Source organism: Simochromis diagramma, unplaced genomic scaffold, assembly GCF_900408965.1.
Source record: "Simochromis diagramma unplaced genomic scaffold, fSimDia1.1 OVJJ01000802.1, whole genome shotgun sequence".
Classification (NCBI taxonomy): Eukaryota; Metazoa; Chordata; class Actinopteri; order Cichliformes; family Cichlidae; genus Simochromis; species Simochromis diagramma.
Genome location: NW_024387492.1, coordinates 6260767 through 6282336, shown reverse-complemented (window position 1 = coordinate 6282336; position 21570 = coordinate 6260767). Strand labels below are relative to the sequence as shown.

Below are 21570 nucleotides of genomic sequence, written 5' to 3'. Positions count from 1 at the left end.
ATATTACGCCTGAACATATTAAAATATTATGTGTACTGGGACATGATAGGCTTAATGCATATTCTTGGGAGTTGTGTGTAAAGGGATCTCTTTGCAAAACTGACATATTTCTTATTTATGGTTTCATAATGAATTTGCTCACCTGTGTGTGTACTTCATGAGCACAGGTTTAATTAATGCTGTGCTGTTCAAATATTATGCTCATTTTGCTATGATTTTTCTCAGCTGTGCAGACCTGTTCGGCTCTTCCCACGTCTCTGGAAACCTGCTAATTAGCGCCAAGTTCATACAAAAACAACACTACACTTCTTGGATGAGCTGTTTGTTTATTTGTACTGCCATAGTGATTATTAAAGAGCTGCATTAAAATGCTCCAAAAGGCACCAACGGCATAAACACAGTCGAGAAATCCTGTTCAGTGACTTGATTTAGTGGATGTAGTGATGAGAGGTCTGGTTCTTTTCAAAGAGCCAAATGGCTCTTCAGTTCTAGGCCTTCTATTGTAGCCTAATTGTTTGTATGTTGATAAGCAACTTTTAAATCAGTGTTTTCATAAACATTTAACACCACTGTGGAGAACTTCCATGGAGTTTAAAGCCTGGCCGATAGTTTGAACCCTATTGTCCTCCACAATGGACAATGTACCTTTGCCTGTGCACTATACTTGCTGTTTTCAGAGTGTCTCTCCCCTTCCTTCTTTCATACAATGGTATGATCCTTGTCTGTCTTTGCATGTGATTGGCTGTATGGGGGACCATCAAAATAAAGTCCCGCCTCTGCCAGCTGAGCAGGACCGTCTGAAGATTCAGCTCTTCTTGTTCACTACAAAGAATCAGCTTTTAGAGTCGTCTCGTTCGCAAACGACACATAACTAAAGTGAAGCCTTGCAGACAGGGCGTCAGTCATTTGTTGGGTTGTTTTGAAGCCAACCTCAAGTGGCCATTTGAGGAACTGCATTTGGTCCAAGTGTGCTTTTTTTTTGCTGCTGATGACCACGATTAACATCCTTCCAGATTGTGGGTCAAAGAGCATTATGACTTTCAACACACAAGTGCAGTAACACACTCCTTTAAGATGCTTTTGTAATATGTTACACTTTACAGCACCAGTGTGACCTTTTTTATTTTAGTATATTACGTTTGTTCTTGAGTGGAACGATGTTTAGTTTATCCACGTGCCATATAACAGCAAATTTGGGATAATAATCAGAGATGAACACTGACATTAGAGAATAAGACTTCACTACTTCTGACTCAGTTTTGCAGTTGGATACATTTCCATGATGATTTACATAAACACATACTAAAACTACAATGTGACATAAAAGGAAATATCATTTGTTGGTAGTTTTCTGTGATATTTTGAATAAATGATGTAAACTAATATTTAACTACTTCCTCTAAGCAGCTTTAGGAATCTAAACTACATGTTTCCATTGATCAGCTTTGCTGTAGTTCAGCTTCTCCAGTGGGAAGTAAAAATAGTTGGTAAACTATGTAGTTACCCTCGCCACTGCCCAACATCCAAAGGCACCAATTTAATTATAATTTGATTTACTGACCCAACAATATACCCCAAGGATTTGGAATGAAGTCTATCTCTAACCATTAGCTTTACTGCCAACTGTCAAATGGCAAAATTCCCAGCTCCAGCTCTCTGCCAGAATACAAAGTGTTACTGGCTCAGAGTGTGACTTTCTACCAAACTTAATGGATACCTGTTTATGTGCTTTTTCCATATCCTCTGGCATTGAGAAAGGGAACCAATCAAATGGGGCAAGGTAAGGTAAGGTTCCTAATGTATGACTCCCTCCATCCTTCATTAATTCCATCTGTGAGGAAAGTGACTGATGTCAACTGTAAATGCTGGGCTCCCCCTGCTGGTTGTTACTATATTGCATCAGACAGAACCTGTATATTGCTTTGGGCTCATCTACGTGGGTGTGACTCACCTACTAAACAGGTGTTTGTCCACAGTAAGAGTAAGGGGTGAGCTGACCTGTCAGAATCAGTCTGGTATTTCTAGCCTGCCCAGGAACAAATGAAAAACATGAGAGGAGCAACAAAAAAACACAAAATTTTAGTTTGACTGAATAATTCTTAGAAAAACCTTAATATGCATGGTTATTATATTTACAGTAACATAGTGGATCCATGTGTAGGAGAAGTGGTTGACACATGAACACATGAACACATGAAAGATCACTGGTTTGAGACCATGAGGATACAGTCTAAATAAAGAAATACACAGTTTTTGTTACAAAGACCCATTATTTTAAAAACTTGCCTCCGTTTTTAATGAAGTAATAATGTACAACATAAAAAATGTCTACAAAGAAAAATACGATAAAATTACGCCACAAAAAAATCTTCTGTTTTCCTGTGACCCATTTTGTCTGTTATGTTAAGGCTTAAATATTTTGTCAAACTCAGTCTATGGAGTTTCCTGAACAGAAAAACAGAAAACAAACAATTTTTTCTTCTTCTTAACTTTGTCATAAGTTGAGATTTTGAAAATAATTTGCACAAAATTCTTGCAGGAGGCCTTGTTTATAAACACACGAGATACAAAATATCTAAATGAGAATAAAACGAACAAAATGTAAGTTCATAGTTATGATCGCTACTGTGCGTTTGTGTTTGGCAAGGCCACCTACATAGGTGTGTGTGTGTGCTGCGAGGAGGAGGGGGAGGGCGAGGCGGCAGCGGTGGAGGATGAGAGTGTGGACGGAGGGGGCTGCGGGGTGGCGGAGGAGGAAGAGGCGGAGGAAGCGGAGGCAGCGCTGGCAGCTGAGGATGACGTCTCTATCTTGCTGCTGTGCGTGATGAAGCGCAGACGCAGCTTCATGGCAGGACGCAGAGTCATGATGATTTTCTCCACCTAGACAAAGCACAAAAAAGGTGGAAGGATAAAGGATGAGAAGTGAATACACTGATGTAGACAGAGCTAAAAGCAGGAACTAAACAAGAAAGGCAATTAGGTTGTGTCAGAGAGGTGCTTTGTAATTACCAGTTAAGCATCACATCGGTATTTATCACATTTGCTTCTTTAGAATTACTGCACCAAAAACACAGCATATTGTGTCCTGTGGTGGCTTGGAACAAACCTGCTCTTATAAAGTCGGGCACGCCTCTGGGATTGCACCTCAGCTCAAACTAAAACGGCAAAAAAGTGATGAAAACCAGCCAAGAGATGAAGTCTCAGGATCGCCTCTCTACTTTTTGAAGATGATGAATTTCTTTAAGCGGTAACCTCCAGGTCTCGCTGGTGAGGTTTGCAGCTGAGAGTGAACACTTGAAAATGAAAATTAGTGCCTCTGAGTCTTAGGCCGGGATTCTCAATTGGTCAAGAGTGGAGTGGCCACTCCTGATCAGGAGTAAGCTGTTGCTCCAAATGGAGGCGTTTAAGTATCTCTGGGATCTTGGTGTTTACAGAGAGAAGGTACTGGGTTCGAATCCATGACAGCCTTTCTGCATGGAATCTGCAAGGTTTCTCTCGAGGTAGCCTGGCTTAAATGGTGTTTCTAAATTACCCACAGGTGAATGTGAGTTCAAATGGTTGTCTGTCTGTTAGTCTGGTGACAGACTGATGACCTGTCCAGAGTGTATCCTCTCTTTCACACTGACACAGGATAGGCTCCAGGTCCCTTGCAACCCCTGGATGGATGGGTCTTGTTTACGAGAGAGGGGAACAGACTTGTGCAGTGTTGACATCCATGCAGAGGCTACCTGCTGTTGTGAAGCTGTACATCTACGGTCCTACCCTCACCAATGTCTGTGAGAACTGACCAAAAGATTAAGATTGCAGATATAAGCACCAGAAATGAACTCCATCCAAACGGTGTCTGAGCTCAGCCTTAGAGACTGCGAGGGACTCAAAGTAGAGCCGCTACTCCTCCACATCAAGAGGAGGAAGATTGAGGTTCGGGCATCTGATCAGGTGAGATATTTCTGGCATGTCCCACCAGAGGGAGGCTCCAGAGAAGACCCATGACATGAAGGAGAGATTACATCTGACAGGTGGCTTGGAAACATTGCAAAAAGAGGGAGGTCTGGGCATCTGTGCCCATGTGACTCAGATCCAAATAAGCAACAAAAAAAATGAATGAGTGGATAAATGGAGATAAAAAAAACAGCAACTGTGTTTTGAGGAGCAGCATGCACTCAGAATGTGTGTAAAAGCCACAGATTTCTTGTCAGTTGGTTTTCCCTGTTTTACATGATGATGGTTTCATCATCTTCTTACTGCAGATTTTAGGGTATCTATTATTCAAAGGGTAGCACACTTTTTAATCTCTGTGCACATAATTACACAGTTCTACTGGCATGTCATCATTTCTTCAAACAAAATTAATATTTAGAGACTTTCTGTTTGGATTTATTTGAATTTCTGCAGTAGTTCCATCTTCTGGAAGCTTTCATCTGCAACATAATAGGTCAATTTTGTGCACAATCTAAGCTGCAGTAGTATCCGGTGGATAAAAAAAAAGCAGAAAACAGGGTAACCCTTGCCTCAGTCAGGCCTCTTATTCAAACCTGCAGGGAAATTTCCGTTAGCAAGCGTGATATTTACAGACAAACAACGCTGTATGCACGCCTCTGCAGTGCAATTAAACAAGGCAATGCTGATAACTGCACTGTATTTAGAGGGTAACATTTAGGGCTCATAAATAATATTAATATGGTTCTAGTGCAGTGGTGTCAAACATAAGGCCTCGGGGACAGAATCCCCTGATGATGATGCTAATCCGGCTCACTGGACAACTTTAGAAAATGTGAAGGAGTGCAAAGATTTTTAACTTTCAACTGTATTTTCATCATTTTTACAGCGTTTCCTATTGATAAAGACTGTTTCCCCACACTGGCAATAACAGATAATCAATTAAATGACAGGAACTTTCCTGTTCCTGTATCCACTATTAGCGAGTTCACAATAAATCAAAGCTTCCGTTGCTCGCATGCAGTTGGTCCAAAATGCCACAGCTTGTATTAACCAGTGCTCGCCCATCCTGGCCTCCTTCCGCTGGCTCCCTGTTTGTTTTAAGATTTTATTATTTGCTTTTAAAACCTTTCCTGGATGACCACTCGTGTACGTGTCTGAGCTGCTGACCGCATATGTTCGCTCAAGATCGCTGAGGTACATGGGCCATTTTTTCAGTTATCATCTCTTAATTATGGAATGATCTCCCTGCCCATATTTTAGGATGATCTCCTCATTTTTAAAAAAACTCAACACAAACTGGCTTTTAACTCACAATGACAGAGGTGTGTTCTTACTTTCAATATATTATTATTTTTATTGTTGTTGTTTTTTTTATTGTTTCACTGATTGTGTGTGGTGTTTTGGTGCTTTGTACAGCACTTTGTCAAATTTGCATGTATAAAAAATGCCCTATAAATAAAACTGGATTGGATTGTTGTTGTGACACTGCTATGCTCCAAGGAGACGTCAAAAGCTCACCTGCTCCTTCACGCTGTCTCCAGTGTACATGTATTTAATGTGATACAGGAAGTCGCAGATCGGGTCCATGTAGCTGAGATGCTGACAGTGTTTGTCAACTGCCTGCAGCATCTCATAGAAGGCAACACCAATCTGAAATAGCAACACAGAACAAAATGTACAAAAATCCACCAGGAGAAAGACAAAACTAAATGATATCTTTGATGTAAGATAAAGAGAACGTCTGAAGTGTACCTCCAACATGCAACGCGTCCTCTCTTGCTGGAAGCGCTGAAGGAACGGCCCCACCAGGTGATACACGTACAGCAGCTGGAACTCTGTCTTGACGACTGGCTTCAGAGTCTCTGACAGGAATCTACGCAAAGACACAGAAAGGCATGAGGAGAGCAAAAAGAAACAGTCTTACAGGATAGAAACAAGGAGAGCGCCTCACTTGGGGATCAGAGACAGCTGTCCGATGGATGAGTGATGCCACACGGCGTGTGCTAATGCTAGCACGTAGCTGCAGTTCATTTCACTGTAGCTCTGGTGGCAGGCGGTGAAGTCAAGCAAGGCAAAGGGATAGCCTGTCCACTCTGTCTCCGATGTCAATGCCGGAGAGCTGATCACAGAAACGATGCGGTCGTGGAGAACGATCCAGTATGGTTCCTGAAGAGGAGATCACAGGTCGTCACGGCGGAAAAATCTGAACATCAGTTTATGGTGAAAGCTGAAAGTCAGAGTATTTTTCTTACTGGAAGTGCAGTGATCACAAGTCCAATGGCATTCATCCAGGCAGTGATGTTCTCTCTGGGGACCAGAGGCTGACTAAAAGGTGAAAGGAGAAGATGATTTTAGGGATCATTAAAATATTCTGCATACACTACAGAACACTATTAATTCCAAAAAGATGGCATTTAAGCCTAATGAGACCCATAAACTTTACAGTGATTGCACATGGCTTGCTTACTGCACCTTTTCAACACAACATTAAGCAAAGCGTTTCCCACATCTTTTCCTGGCACGGCCAAAGCCATCAGCTCCACACAGGTGACGTGCAGGGCGTGGGCCGCAGGGTTGGGGAACTCGTTGAACCTCCAGTCACAGTTGGGAAAAGGACCCGGTGACTTTCCCGCCATGGGTGAGGTAAAAGCTAAGGAGGATAAACAATCACCAGAGGAGAAAACAGCCTTCATGGAAGCACGGATGTTTTACTTGTTCCACTTTTAATTAAACGCATATTGTTTTCGTGGAGCACACGAACCCCATCCAACCGATTTTATCTTGTTTTTAATAACTCTTTTCTACTTTAACAACCCCCGAGGCTGCAATAAAATGAGCTTATTTGGATTAATAAATACAATCCCTCTTTAAAGCTATTAAGGGAGACAAGAACTCACAGCGGTAAGGTAAATATACTTTCCAGCAGCCCAAAAGACCAATGACTTTCCATGACCAGACATTGGTCTTTTGTTGTTAAGAGTGATAGATTAATGAAGGATATTGTCCACAAGGCGTCCAATCAGCTTGCAGTAGTAGGTGTCATCAGGGATCCACACGTTTTCTTCACGGGCGTTCATGCCAAACCTCAGATAGGTTTCGCTGAGACACCAGCCTGGAGTGCGGTTGTCCTGCAAAATAAAACGTTACACTGATATCAATAATTGCGCATTAGCTATTCAGATACATGAATTAATGAATGTGTCTTCTCTGTTTACCTTCAGTGAAGACATGATGGCATGAACCAGTTTTCTCTTGAGGTTGGTTCTGTCTCTCAGGTGTCTCTCATAGTAGTGAAGGGTGTTGTACAGGTAGGTCACAGGGCGATCTGCAAAGAAACGCAGCGGTAAATACAAATCCCCAATTAATGGCAAAGTTCACCTTCCCTTTTTTTATCCCAAAAAGCTGATTCTGATAAGTGGATGACTGGAGAAGTTACTTAGATGAGTGATGAAACATTTCTCCCACTGAATGAGCTGCCTGGGATTTCCTGTTTCAGAATGCGTTAAGACGTCCTAGTGAATCCAACTCCCCTCATCTTGGACCCGCACAGTCCTCCTCGTAGCCCTACTCACCGTGGAACTTGTACAGCCCTCCCAGATGATCCAGCAGCGTCTCCAGAGACTTGGAGACAGGAAGGAGCTCCAGGAAGCGGTGGATGACAATGTCAAAAACGGGCAGAAAGCGCAGACACACATTCCCAAAGTAGATTGGCAGGTACTGAGGCTGGAGCTGCATGGGAGGGTTGACTTGGTCTGCGAGACCCTCAAAGTACAACTTCTCTGGGTATTTCTGGAAGAAAAACGGTCATTTTAAAACAGATTTAATTTAATTTCTACATTTAACTTGACTTTTTGAGATGTCTCACAGTTGTGGAACTAACTTTTAACGGAACGTGTTCTGTCGCACGTATACCTTGTGGTAGTTCATGTGTTTGCTGTGCCAGTCGTTCTGCAGCCAGTGCTCGGGAGCATTCTCCTTGACAAAATCGTTGACTCGGTTTCTGAAGTCATTGGGCTTCAGCAGCAGCAGCTGGATTATGAAGTAGCAAACCTGAGCCTCGTTTCCCTCGTGGCTACGCATCGCCTGAAGGCAGAGACATTGACCCTTATCGTATTGCAGCATGGGCAAAGAAAAAGTGTAGAATCAATGATGTCTTTGTTACAGTATATAATCCTGTAGTTCTCCGTCTGTCCTCACCAGGCACAGAATGAGTCTATCCAGCGTGACTATGTTGTATTTCCAGACCATGTCATTGAGTATTTCAATGCACTTGTTAAGCTGCTGCCCACCAGCTGACGTTGAGAACTCATAGACGAGGAAGTCGGCAAATGTGCGCACGTGAGCCACCAGTGCACGTGCTCCAATACGTTCCAAGACCCTGAGGGACCAAAAAAGAAATGGAAAACCCCCCACAAAAAACAGCAGTTAGCTCATCATCCCACAATAAGGCAGCTTTCTCCCTCGGGATCAATTAGTCACAGATGCTGTGTAGGACCCACCCCCGCCTTCCTGGTTAATTGATGTAAAATGTTAAATTTAAAATGCCTCAACAACAGTGATGAGATGCATCATTAACACAGGGTTCATTAAAATACACTCAGCAGTGTCTTTAATAGTGAGTGTAACCTGGAAACATAAACAAGTAATATTCTCGCTGATCACAGCTTTGGATTATTTAATTAAGTATTTCTTTTTTCCCCCGCTGCGCTCTACTTTTTATATACATGTGGAAGCTTAACTCATGTATAACAAACCTAAAGCCTATTTGGTTTATATGGTCCATCTCCAGCAGCATCTTCCACAGCAGACAGAGGAACAGTGGAGGTGAGCCCTGCATGGAGAAGTGGGTGATGATGTCATTCTCATTGGCCATCGACTTCCACTTCCTGTACTCCTCCTCGACGTTCTTCTTCAGATTGAAGCGCGACTCCTGAGGAACGTTGTTCTGCTTGAAAAACGCCTGAAGCAAAAACAGAGGTCCAGGAGTCACTACAGCAAGATTCAGACGTTTTATTTGACAGAGAAAAACAACAATAAACCACAATTATTACTTGAATATTTTGCATAACATAATATCTGCACCTGTAGTGGTGCAGGGAAGCAGGATAGCGTGTGTGAGGCCCAGTTATGAGGCGTAAAACTCATGATTGTCTGCAGGATGTCCTTACACCAAGTGCCCTGGATGGAGTCAGACCCTGTGAAGAAATCTGCACATACAGGAAGCAGGTGACAAATAACACGAGACGGATTTCAGTCAAACACGATGATTAGAAGTGAAGCAAAAAGCGAAACAATGACTAAAATGAAGCGGGCAGCAAAAAAACCAAAAACAAAAAACAACACTGCAAATGAGGCTTCAAAAACTGAGTGAGTACCGGTGACGTGTGTGGCTCTGGCCAGAGTGAGGATCAGGGCGCGATTCAGCTCTTCGGATTCGGCTGACAAAACTGTCTTTGGGTCATTGAGGAAGCGGGTGAACTGCGGCTGCACCTCCGAGCTCCCCAAAGCTGTGATCAGGCGCAGAGCTGTGCTCTCAACACTTCAGGACAAAGACAGAAAGAGGAATGATGACTCTTTTTCACTACATCATAATCCTGATGAACATTTTTTTGTGCTTAATTTGTTTCTCAGTTGAGTTGGACAACATGAGAACATGTTGTGTGGGACTTTTCTGTCTTCCACAGTTAGTTTACCTGAGTAAATAATTAGAATTAAGCAAATAACTATTTCAAACAGAAGGACTTAAAAGAATAACTTTCAAGTCTCAGATCATTTTCACTTCATGGTAGGAACATCACAAATTTCAAGTTCAAAGGCAATAAAGTGCATTAAAAGAGCACACAACACTCACGCTGCATTTTAATATTTGTTTTGATTTAATCTTTCGACTTCAAAAGGCAACAAAAAGTGTAATTTTGCTTTAAATTTCTAATATTAGCAGGAACTAGCTATATGCGACACATGCTTCTACATTACCACAGATGTAGCTGGTTCTGGTTGGTCTGTGGCACAGCAGCCAAGCTGTGCAGGTGACTCAGCAGCTGGACTCTGTAGTGTGGCTGGATGTGATGCATCCTGTAACTGAACATCTCCAGTAATGTGTGAAGGATTCCCCACGCGTGAGACTTGAACACGTTGGGCAACAACTGACCTGGACAGACAAGAGTGTTTCTCATTATTTAAAACGTTTCTGCAGCCCCAAAGAGAATAAATAATAATGTAACTGTGTCCCAGTAAACTGTAACACTTGCAAATTTTACTAGCTCAATATATCGATAGTACTGCAAAACCCCATAATGAAACAGTATCATGTAAATAAACCTGCTTCCTCAGTAAATGTCATTAAAATGTTCATGATACTATAAATATAGAGATTAATAACACTATTCTGAAGCCTGACACATTCAGACGGCTTTATGTCGGCTATTTGCAGAGCTGGGAAGTAATGAAGTACAAATACTTCATACTTTACTTAAGTAGAATTTTCATGTATCTGTACTTTACCTGAGCATTTATTTTTCCAGGCAACTTTTTACTTTTACAAATATCTGTATATTCTTCTCTTTACATTTTTACAACTATTAGTCGTTAAGAAGCAAAATGATCTCCTCCTCAAATAAGATAATATTTCATACATCTACAATTCAACAAACTTTAAGTGAGTTTTAAAAATAGACTCACTGATGAATCCTTTGATGCCCAGGGATTCAATTTCCATGTAGACCAACAATCTGCTGTACGTCTCTACCAATGCAGGGGCAAGAGCAATGCTGGACTTGGCATGGGCCAATTTGATGACACGCGTGGCAATACTGTGGATCAGACTGGAGACCGGAGGGCAGGCGATCAGGGATTTGAAGTAGAAGAAATTAATTAAAACATTCTCTGTGTTTTACTTATTTACCTCATCTTTGCATGCACAGTGAGCGAATCCAGCAGATTCATGGGCAGCGGAGTGACCGATCCCGAAGCCATACAGTTGGTGCCGGGAAGGTTGATCCTCATGGATCCATTTCCATAGATGGTCTCAACCAGGACGCCCATTGGCAGAGTGAAGCACTCCGAGTTGGTGCTGTAGGCGTTACACAGCAGGGCGATCTTATAGTCGGACATGCCCAGGGTCTTGTTACGCAGCGACTGCTGAAGAAATCTAAAGAAAGAAGGGGAAAAAGCGGTGGACAGAGAGCCGCAGAGGACGTTTGTCATTTTATGAATTCTGGGCGACATTAGCAATTAACCAGGTATGCCATGTATAGGGAAAATTGTGACTTTTGAAGTATTTATTATCGCTAAATGCATATCTTTGTGAAAGACATACTCATGGTGCAGCTTCAGAGAGTGCGGTATGGGTATCTGCAGTTTGGAGTTGTCGTTCTGAGCTTTGCGGTTCAAATGGATCCAGATGCAGGTCATAGCGAACGAATGGGTCGACTGGGGTTTGTTAATGTCAGGAACTGGAATGCACTGAAGAGGAACAGAAAGCGATGGTGACACTCATACCACAAGCAATATTAGTCTATTGTACCACCCCAGTAAAATATTAGAATGATGAATATTTAAAACATAGATCTAATAAAAAACAAGACAAAAACAAGATAAAAATGGGACAGTACAAGTTGCAATAACTTGTACCTCTTTTTCTGGGTAAAGCAGGTCAAAAAGCTTCATGACAGGCAGGAAGTCAGCTAAGGCGTTCTTCTGAATGCTTCCTGATATGAACTGAAGCAGGACCCACATAAGATGATCTCTCCCTTTAATGAGACCTCTACCTGCAAGCTGAGGAGAACAAATAAGGGAAAAGAGAAAATAAATCATTAAAACACATATACACAGAATTTAATCTGCTTCATTTAATTTTTTCCTTGTTAGTAACATGTTGTTAAACATATTTAATAAATGTTATGACACGTGCTACAACTCACTCCATTGCATACATTTAAACACGTCTCAAAAGCTTGAAAAAGGCAACTGAGCTTCTTAAAGTTTGGGAAGATGTTTCACCTCTCATCCAAGAGGCTTCCCCAGTTCACTGTAAACACATGTATTACACTCATGCCCCTAACTGACTGTAAACATGCTGTAAATGTTTTTCTTTTTCTTTTTCTCTCCTCATACCTTTTGGTGTAGCGACAGCACCATGTGAGGGAAACTTGCAAACTGAAACAACACAAAGAAGATGAGCTGGGAGGAGAGGTGCTGCCACAGCAGCTGACTAGTTCCTCCGATATCGGCGTCAAAGTGTTCCTCAGTCTCAGAGCGCTCCATGGCGTACACCACCAGGTCCACCAGCTGCTCTTCCAGCACCGGGCAACGCTGCTTATGCTGGGAGGGGAGGAGGGGAGGTGTGTTACAGGATAAAGAAAACGGTGAGAAGAAGGGAGGAAAAAAGCCAAAGGACACAAAAAGAAGTGGGGTTAAGAAGAGAGGAAAGGAAGGTCGGATTGAAGGAAGAAAGACAGAAAGATAGACATAGGAGAGAATAAAAATAACATCTTTAATAAATTACTTCACATTCAAACATTTTTGTTGACAGTTATTCCAGATACTGTTAAAAAGATCACTGCGTGCAGGACAGCATCTCCTTCTTGTGTTGTCACAATGGACTGTAGCCATATTCCAGTATTTACCCATATCCCTTAATATTCTGGTCCTCAGCTTGTGTTACTATACAGAAAAGAAGATGTGTTTTGGTCTTCTGTGAAATCTTTTACAGCTCTAATACATACAAAAGATTTAAAATAAGAGGTTTCATTCCATATGTGAAACAGTCACAAGGTTCACAAGCTCAGAAGTAGCTGTTATATCAGAAGATTCAGAAACGGATAGAAGCTAAAGCTAACTAGTTTGACAAATAAGCCCATAATTTTCCTTTTTAATATAATTATATTATAGTCTGAGCAAACATATAGAAAGAATATTGGCCAGGATATCCATACTAGAATTTTTAACACTTCAAAATCTGTACTGGCTCCAGTATATCCAGTATAACCCATGCTCTATCATGAAGAATTAAAAAAATGCATCTATTTAAAAGACGGGTGGGGTAAAAAGAAAAAAAAGGAAAAGAAATGGAGGATTAGTGGAAATGAGAGGGTTTTTAAATCTTTTTATTTTTCCATCTAATAAGGGTTAATAATGATAATAATAATAATAATGATAATAATATTACAGGCTTCACTTACAATCCACACAGCCCCTGTTCTACTGTATGAGGTAGCTGATATTTCATGTCGCTGGGTCTGTTATTTAATTTAATTTAAAAAGAACTATGATTTCATAAAAAAAGCTGCACACTTTCCTGACATATGGCCTTCACATTTGTTCCGTCTTCTACATGTAAAAAGGCAAAATTAGAGCAGAAGGAGTGAGGATCTCTGCAGCGCAGGCTTTGACATTCATGTCAGGCCTCTTAACAGAGCCCTTCTTACACTGAGACACGAGGGACTGAACAGCACAGCACGAACAAGTCAGGTACAGCACTAAAAGGCACAGCATAAAACAGCAAACCAGCCACTGCAACACATTCCCACATGCAGACTAACAGGTCTGGGAAGGGACAAAGGTGTGAGTGGGAGGAAGAAGAGTAGCTGTGAAAATGACCATCCGATTTTTCTTTGCTTTGGCCTTCGGCACAGCTTCTCTTCCACCGCAGCCAAACACACACATGCTCACAGAATGAGAGAGAAAAGGGCAACAAACAGATAGAAGAAAAAGAGTAAGAGAGAGATCCACAGGCATATCTGTTGTCTACAAATAAATCATGTACACAGATCACCCAGTGATATATTTAAAAACCAGCAATATAACCAGCAGCTAGTTTATACTGTAACTGATCAACAGCCTGACTAATGGGAACCTTTTTGTTTTCTTTTTTTTTTAAATTCTAACCCATCATGCACCAGCACAATGTAATGAAATTGCATTTTCAGGAAGATAAATTCAGGTAGCATCTTATTTATTAACATAACGCCCGGAATTAAAATGTTCCACTGACCTGCTGACAATAACCACAAACTATGCAAATGCAATAAAGCACTGCGGTCCTCACGGGCCACCCCCTTATTTAATTATTTTGACCTGTAACAAAAATCCAGTCCATCTCAAACCTGAAAAGAACTTTTTGGTTTATGAGCCGCTTTACGGTGGCTCAGAGAGGTCAAACGCATTGCAACTTAAGAAAGCACGCCGCAGAAGCACACAAATCATAATGGAAAGAGAAAAAACGAAACAAACAAACATAAAAGAAATCACACACACAAATGTATACAACACAACAGAAGTGTTTTTTGGGGAGACAAAAACCAAAACATGCAAACGACTGCACTGAGACCTACTTACAAGAAGCTGAGGAGAAAAAGTTGCAGGTAACGTGTGTTTTAATAACGTGGTTTGTATAACACTGTAGATACATGTTTGCTATTAGCCATTTACTGTTAGCTTGTCATTTCCACGGCTCTTCCGTCACATTATCGTGTCCCCCAAAGACACTTTCATTGTGTTTCTTCTTTTTTTGCAAAGCGTTGTGAGATTTTGTTCTATTTCAGTTGTTTTTTGTGTGCTTTTACAGTATTTTTCTCTATTTTCATCCATCCGTCCATTTTCTTCCACTTATCCAACTCAGGGTCATGGGGTGAGAGACCCTACACCCAGGACAGGTCACAAACCATTCACATCTGTGGACAGTTCATATACAGTAATTGACCTAACCTCACTAAGTCTGTGGGAGGAACCCAGACATAACCCACACAAACACGGGGAGAACAAGCAAGGCCTACATAGAACAGCCCCGGCATGATGGGGGTTCAAACCCAGGACCTTCTTGCTTTGAGGCAACTGTGCTAGCCATCGCACTAACCAGTTTTTTCCCCTATTTCCATTGTTTTATTTAACCTAGCTTGTGTTTTGTGTGCTAAACCTGGTGTTTTCCAAAGTTACAGTTTATTTGACCTTTCAGAGTCACCTTACAGCTTTTACTGGAAAGGATTAAGGTGAATGTAAGCAATACAAATTAGAGCCACTTTATCATTTTTGACTAATGCAATCCAGTTTGCTATCACAGTGCAGTAGCATTATTTAAGAGCTATCAACTTAAAATGCAGACTGGACTATAATTAAACAAAGCATAGCCAGCCTGCCTTTTAGTTATGTAAAAAGTAATAAAGTTGGAATGATAAATTAACCTGTGAGGTGCCTAATATTTTGCTTGTCTACTTGTAGGTACAGCACAATGTTTCTGCGCTTGCTGTGGCACACACTAACCTTTCTGTTTGGGTCTGTAGTCTGCTGTAGTCACTGTCTGCCACATGGCTAGCTGTTGCTTGATTTGCAAGCTTGCTCTTGGCTAACAAATATAACAATAACAAATTGCATTAATCACCAAAGACAAGAGCACCGCTTAGTCAAAATAGTTCAGTGTTGCCCCCGGTCAGCACAACAGAAAGCAGCAGCAGGTCCGACACGGGAGGACCTTGCTAACAACAGGCAAGCACCAGACTACATCCATACATGCAGTGCAGCAGGACTTGAAATGTCAACAGCAGGGTTTAAAGTCAGAAATAATTAAGGTCAACTTGTTAGCTGGGACTACATTTGCTCTTTTGCGGCTCAGAGGAGCTGCAGCTCTCTTAGTCTGGACTGTATCCGTATGATCAGTGTCAGTTAGCTCAGCTGACATTAGGATTGCTAACTAAAAATGTTAATCAACTGCGTCTGTTGGGCCACAATGAGGCAAAGTTGAGGAGTACTCATTAATAAGTAAATAGAATTATGCAGACACATGCTAAGCACAAATCCAAGTACTAAGCATTACTGAGGAACTTGGAGCTTGAAAGCTTTCAGCTGACTGACAACCCCCAATATAAGAGGCTCAGTGGTAATCATGGCTAATCACAGACCTATTTTTCATCTATTTATCATTAAGCATTAATTTAACTAAGCCTAAATAATTATAATCAAGGTGCTTCTTTTTTTTGCCAAGATCATATATACTGAATATTAACAGAAAATATCAAGGAGGATACAAAAAAGATAAGGTAAGGTAGAGATAAGGTGTGCAGGTGTGATGCAAAGCAAACAGGCATTATTTAAAAAATGTACACAGCGACCTGTTAATTGAACAAGTCATGTGCAGTTAATGACTCAAAGTCTCCCTGGCTTCCCATCAAACGAACTGCTTTTTCTGGTAATCTTTAATATCTCCCTAACAGTGCACCTGTCAAATATTTATTTAACCACACCAGTCTACCATTTATGGAGCCCTGCTGTGTCCATCTCAAGCTCTGTCATGTTTCCCTTTTGTTCCACTTCAAGTTTTCTTCATTTCTCCAGTTTCAGGTCGTCAGTGTGCCTAAAAAAAAGCTAAGCGTCCAATGAGCTGGTTAGTTGGGTCGGTCAGGCAACCAGGAAGAGGACATACCTGGGCAATGTTCAGAGTCTAGAGAGCGCATGGCAGAGAGACGGACAAATACAACACACAGCCAGAGGACAAAAGAGAGAGAAAAGGAAGAGAAACAAAGAAAGAGGATGAAACGGAGAGAGGAGGGGGGGGGGGCGGGGGAAGGAGAGACAGAAAAGAAAGTGGTGACTAAGGTAGCTAGGTTGTTTACTGTCTGTTCAGCACAGTTAGTTTCAACTCAGCCAATTCAGATATATAAACCAGATTCTGGGTTATTTACTCCAAGTCAAAATATAAAGAAATATCCATATACAGCGTTGATTATAGCTTTGTGTTAACAATCCAAGGAGCCCGGAAGAAAAGCGACTGGACTTCTTTAAGTTTCTTGAAGAAGCTTCGTCTTCAAGAAACTTAAAGTAGTCCAGTTGCTTTTCTTTTTAAGCTCCTTATATTGCCATGACCGGGATAACTGAGAACCTACACAGAAATATTTGTGATAATGCCAAACTGTCTGGATTCAATGACAGCTTGACACACTGTGTGGATGTTTGTGCTAAGTGAACTGGGCTGAGCTGAAACTGCATGAACCCAACAGGGCAAACTGACACCAGTGCATTATGGGCCAAGCTCACAGCGTTGCTTTACATTTGTTCTTATATAGGTGTGTTATAAGGACTACAAGGGAAACAAGGTAAGAGAGGTGTGAGGGGAAAAGGATATGAGGAGGGTGGCAAAGAAAAGTGAAGAACCCGTGCCGAATTACAACGCAAAGAAAAGATCATGGAGGATAAGGGAAACAGCAAGAGCAGGAGCAGATAAAAGATGGTAAGATGAAAATAACGGGGGCAGAGAATGTGGGGGCATTTGGAGGGCTTGATATGGAGGCAAAGGGACAAATACAAAAGAAGATGAGGTTGTTTTACCTGTTTGTTGAGCCCCAACATGTTGCACACCATCTCTCTTGAATAAGGCTGTTCTAGTACATAGCGTAGCAACCCTGTCTGTGGCTCAAAAAGGTCCTATATGATAACACACAAATCACGATCAAACTTCTGTACGTCTAAAGGTGTGCGTGGTGTATAAGTCCGGCGCGTTTGTTACCTTGTCAAACGGCAGCATGCCTCTCAGAGGGAAGCGAAGAGTGCTGGGGTCTAATTTCCAGGAATTACAGATAGCACCGCTGTTATTCACCACTGGCAACAGACTGCATCGTCCTGTGAGGACACACGGACGCAACAAATGATTGTACATACCAGACTGACTACATGAGATAAATAACTACAAACTGTCTTTTTAGTTTTCATTCACTTTCTAGTGACTGTCCTATTAATAATAATAACACTTCAAATGATAAGCGGCTTATTTAAATCTCCAGGAATCCATAAAAGGAGAAGCAACCAGTTCCTCTTACCACAGATAGAGTTGATCCGGGCTGTGGGTCTAAAACTGTCCACAAAGTCTGATATCAAACTGCCCAAAAGCTGAAAATGCACAGACATGATAAGGAATTCACGAATAAAAATTCAGACTATATAGTGTTACATATAATGTTACATACACATAGCTACACAAACACTCACCCAGTGTGAGAGCTGCCCCTCTGGATACAGTTTTCTAATTTCTGTGATGGCAAAGTAGGCTGGAAGGAGACAGGCATTTCTGTCCAGGATATATTCTACCACCTGCAACATGCATAAATATAAGTAAACCTAAAAAGTATTCAAATAAACCATCAAAAATGACATATAATTCATTTTAAAGGTATAAAGATGGGTACCTCTCTGGCAGCCAAAAGCTGCTGGACTATAGCTGAGCTGACAGTGGTAGGAATAGTTTGAATTTTATCCAGCACAGCTTTCAACAGGTCCCGAACACCCTGACGCAACAAGTATAAAAGAATTCATGAACAAGTGTCTCACGTGGAAAGCTTAAAACGACTTTAAAATGTATGACACATTGTAGGATATTCTTCTAAAAGCCAGAGATCCCTGTTTAGCAGCAGTCAACAAAAATAAAACCACTGAAAATCAAAACAAAAAAGCACAAACAATCGAAGAATTGAAGAAACGAATTGGAAGAATCGATCCAGATGTGTCTGTGTGCTAGAAGCTTCGTGTCAGAGACCTTGTAGTCCACTCCCCCGATGATCTTGCGGATCAGCTTGAAAGTTAATGCCCACAACTGTGTCCTCTCCCACTCCAAACTGTCTGAGCTTATTAAGGCCACGCACACCATCCTAAAGATACGAAGATTAATGATTTAGACAAATAACCTCAAACATAATAAATACAGTTAAAAACAACTCATTATTGGGATGTCATAAAACAGATAAATATAATAAATTAATATATGGAAATATTATAAATCATTCTTTGAACCCATTTTACTTCTTTAGGCGTCAAATAATCTCACACTATATGTATGTGTGTACCTGGGTGGTAAAAGACTGGTCTCCACAGCCATTGCCAGACAGTCGTAGAGGAAGGAGATCCTCTTGGGGCTGTGTTGACTGTGTATAAAGCGCACAATCCATTGCACACACTGTTCATGAGACTCCTGCAGAAAGACATTGGAGCAACTGAGAAATCTCAGCCATGTAGGTGTGAGCAAGTGGGAGTGTATGTGTGTGTGTAAAAACCTGTGGCAGGGTTCCCCAGTACTGTCTGAAGGCTCCAAGACAACTGATCAGCTTAGTCCTCTCATCCTCTGGAGTGTCCATAAACATCCTAAAAACACACTTCTTAATTTTAGCATTTAATTTTGCTCCATACATTTTAATATACACACACCGGCCACTCTGTTAGCCACATCTTTTCAATACAGTTATCTAATCAATCGATCACACGACATCACCTAACTGCCTTTAGGCATGTGGACATGGTCAAGAAGACCTAGTTAAGTTCAAACTGAGCATAAGAATGGGGAAGAAAGGTGATTTAAGTGACTTTGAACATGGCATGGTTGTAGGTGCTAAACAGGTTGGTCTGATTATTTCAGAAACTGATGATCTGCTGGGAATTTCCCCACATATACATCTCTAGGGTTTTCAGAGAATGGTCCAGAAAAGAGAGAAAAGGCAGCAAGCAGCAGTTCTCTGGGGGAAAATGCCTTGTTGAGGTCATAGGACAATGGCCAGATTGCTTTGAGGTGCTGGGAACAAAGAAGCAACTCCAATAAACACAACCCCCCTATTCAGAAGAGCCTCTCTGAACACAACATGTCAAACCCCGAGGCAGATGGACTACAGCGGCTGAGGAACATAATGGATGCCGGTAATGTAAACTAAGAACAGGCAACTGAAGCAAAGCAGGATAACACAGCATGTCTTAAAATTCAAATGACATCAAACTAGTTTCTCGAACATGACAATGAGTTCAATGTACTCAAATGATCTCCACAGTCACCAGATCTCATCTCATCTCGAAGGGAGACGAGGCAGACTACAGAGAGGAAGTCCTGAAGCTGGCAGCATGGTGTTCAGAAAACAACCTGGCACTGAACACTAAGAAAACCAAAGAGCTCATTGTTGACTTCAGGAGACACAGCACTGACTTGGCCCCCCTCTACATCAACGGGGAGTGTGTGGAGAGGGTCCACACCTTCCGGTTCCTTGGTGTCCTCATCTCTGCTGACATCTCCTGGACAGGAAACATCTCAGCGGTCATCAAGAAGGCCCAACAGCGGCTGCACTTCCTGAGAGTCCTCAGGAAGTACAAGCTGAACTCCAACCTGCTGCTGACCTTCTACCGCTCGTCCATTGAGAGCCTGCTAACCTACTGCATCACGGTATGGTACGGCAGCTGCACCAAAGCAGATCGAGTGAGGCTTCAGAGTGTGGTCAAGACAGCACAAAAGATCATCGGCTGCCCTCTCCCCTCCCTGATGGACATTTATTCCTCCCACTGCCTCACCAGAGGAGCAAACATTACCAAGGACAGCTCCCACCCTGGTTTCAACATGTTCAGCCTGCTTCCCTCAGGGAAGCGCTACAGGTGCATCAACACAAAAACCCACAGACTCAAAAACAGTTTCTTCCCCAAAGCGATAACCACCCTGAACTCACACATGCACAGATAACACAGCCCCCCCCCCACTTCCCACTTCCTCTATGGACCACCACTGTGCAATACCAATTCTATGTGCAATAACTCAACTGTATATACATAACACTATTTATACCAATTCCATGTGCAATAACTCAACTGTATATACATAACACTATTTATTACATATTACTTACGTCTTGTATATTGTACATTTTATATATATATGTTTTTCCCTTTGTTAATACTGTCCATATGTACATAGCGCTGCAGAACTGTACCCCCCCAGCATGTTTACACTGAGTAGGAGATGCTCTGTATCTCATTGTACAACTGTATAGTGACAATAAAGGCATTCTATTCTATTCTATTCTATCTCAATCCAGCAGAACACTTTTGGGGTGTGGTGAAACAGGAGATTCACATCATGGATGGAACAGCCAACAAATCTGCAGCAACTGTGTGATGCTGTCATGTCAATGTGGACCAGAATCTCTGAGAAATGTTTCCAGCACCTAACAAAGTGGCCTGTGAGTATATGTATGGTCTTACTGCTGAAACATCCAGCAGCATTACCAGTGTGCAGTAACTTAACATTACACCTTTTAAAGCTAATAACAATGCAATTGCAAATATCGGGCGTTATTAACATGAATTCAGAGCAGCCTTACCCAGCAAAGGCCTCTTCTATCATCTCAGTTTTCTAAGAAAAGAAGGAGAAAATAAAAATACATTAACGTAAGTGAAGATTTGTGATATTAACGGTGCACCCATAGCTGTTAATTCTCATGTTAGCGAGCTGGGGACATAAAGTAAAAACACCATCTGGTTATATTTAGGACTGCTCATTTGCAATCCAAAGTAAGTTCAGTAAATAGAAAATACTACTACAGTTATCTGACATGCTAACTAATGTTAGCTCGGCTGCCACTCAGTAAACAAAGGTGCAAGTTACCACAACATCTTCAAAGATGCTCTGAAGCTGTGTTTCCATCGAAAGCGCCATGTTTGCAACCAAAAGACAATTATTCAACGAACCATCCCAGAATTCAAACCCGTTACTCCTCTACGGGAGCACAGACGATAACCACCCCATCTAGCTAAATGCTAAAAGGAAGCAGAATGAAAGCGGCCGCATGAGAAGCGCGATGGCAAAAACAATCCGGGCGTGCAACGGAAACACAAGCGGGA

General features: G+C 41.7%; 1 protein-coding gene across 2 annotated transcripts; it reads right to left on the bottom strand.

Annotated features, from left to right (window-relative positions):
• Positions 1–309: 309 nt before the first annotated feature.
• On the bottom strand, positions 310–21533 carry med23 (mediator complex subunit 23). Of its 2 annotated transcripts, XM_040017411.1 has the most exons (31): positions 21335–21533; positions 21051–21082; positions 18975–19062; positions 18768–18892; positions 18461–18572; positions 18114–18212; positions 17917–18018; positions 17748–17817; positions 17438–17550; positions 17260–17355; positions 16358–16375; positions 12058–12264; positions 11575–11718; positions 11261–11406; positions 10847–11092; positions 10624–10766; positions 9919–10093; positions 9318–9481; positions 9025–9149; positions 8697–8902; positions 8140–8320; positions 7855–8025; positions 7515–7731; positions 7158–7267; positions 6944–7070; positions 6415–6580; positions 6195–6267; positions 5894–6108; positions 5695–5815; positions 5461–5592; positions 310–2880 (listed from the first exon to the last, which is right to left on the bottom strand). In XM_040017411.1, exons 1-31 carry the CDS (start codon positions 21383–21385, stop codon positions 2653–2655), a joined length of 4203 nt encoding a protein of 1400 aa, XP_039873345.1. In that variant the 5' UTR covers positions 21386–21533; the 3' UTR covers positions 310–2652. The 2 variants fall into 2 exon arrangements, with proteins under 2 accessions (XP_039873345.1, XP_039873346.1); XM_040017412.1 differs by lacking the exon at positions 16358–16375.
• Between the last annotated feature and the right edge of the window lie 37 nt (positions 21534–21570).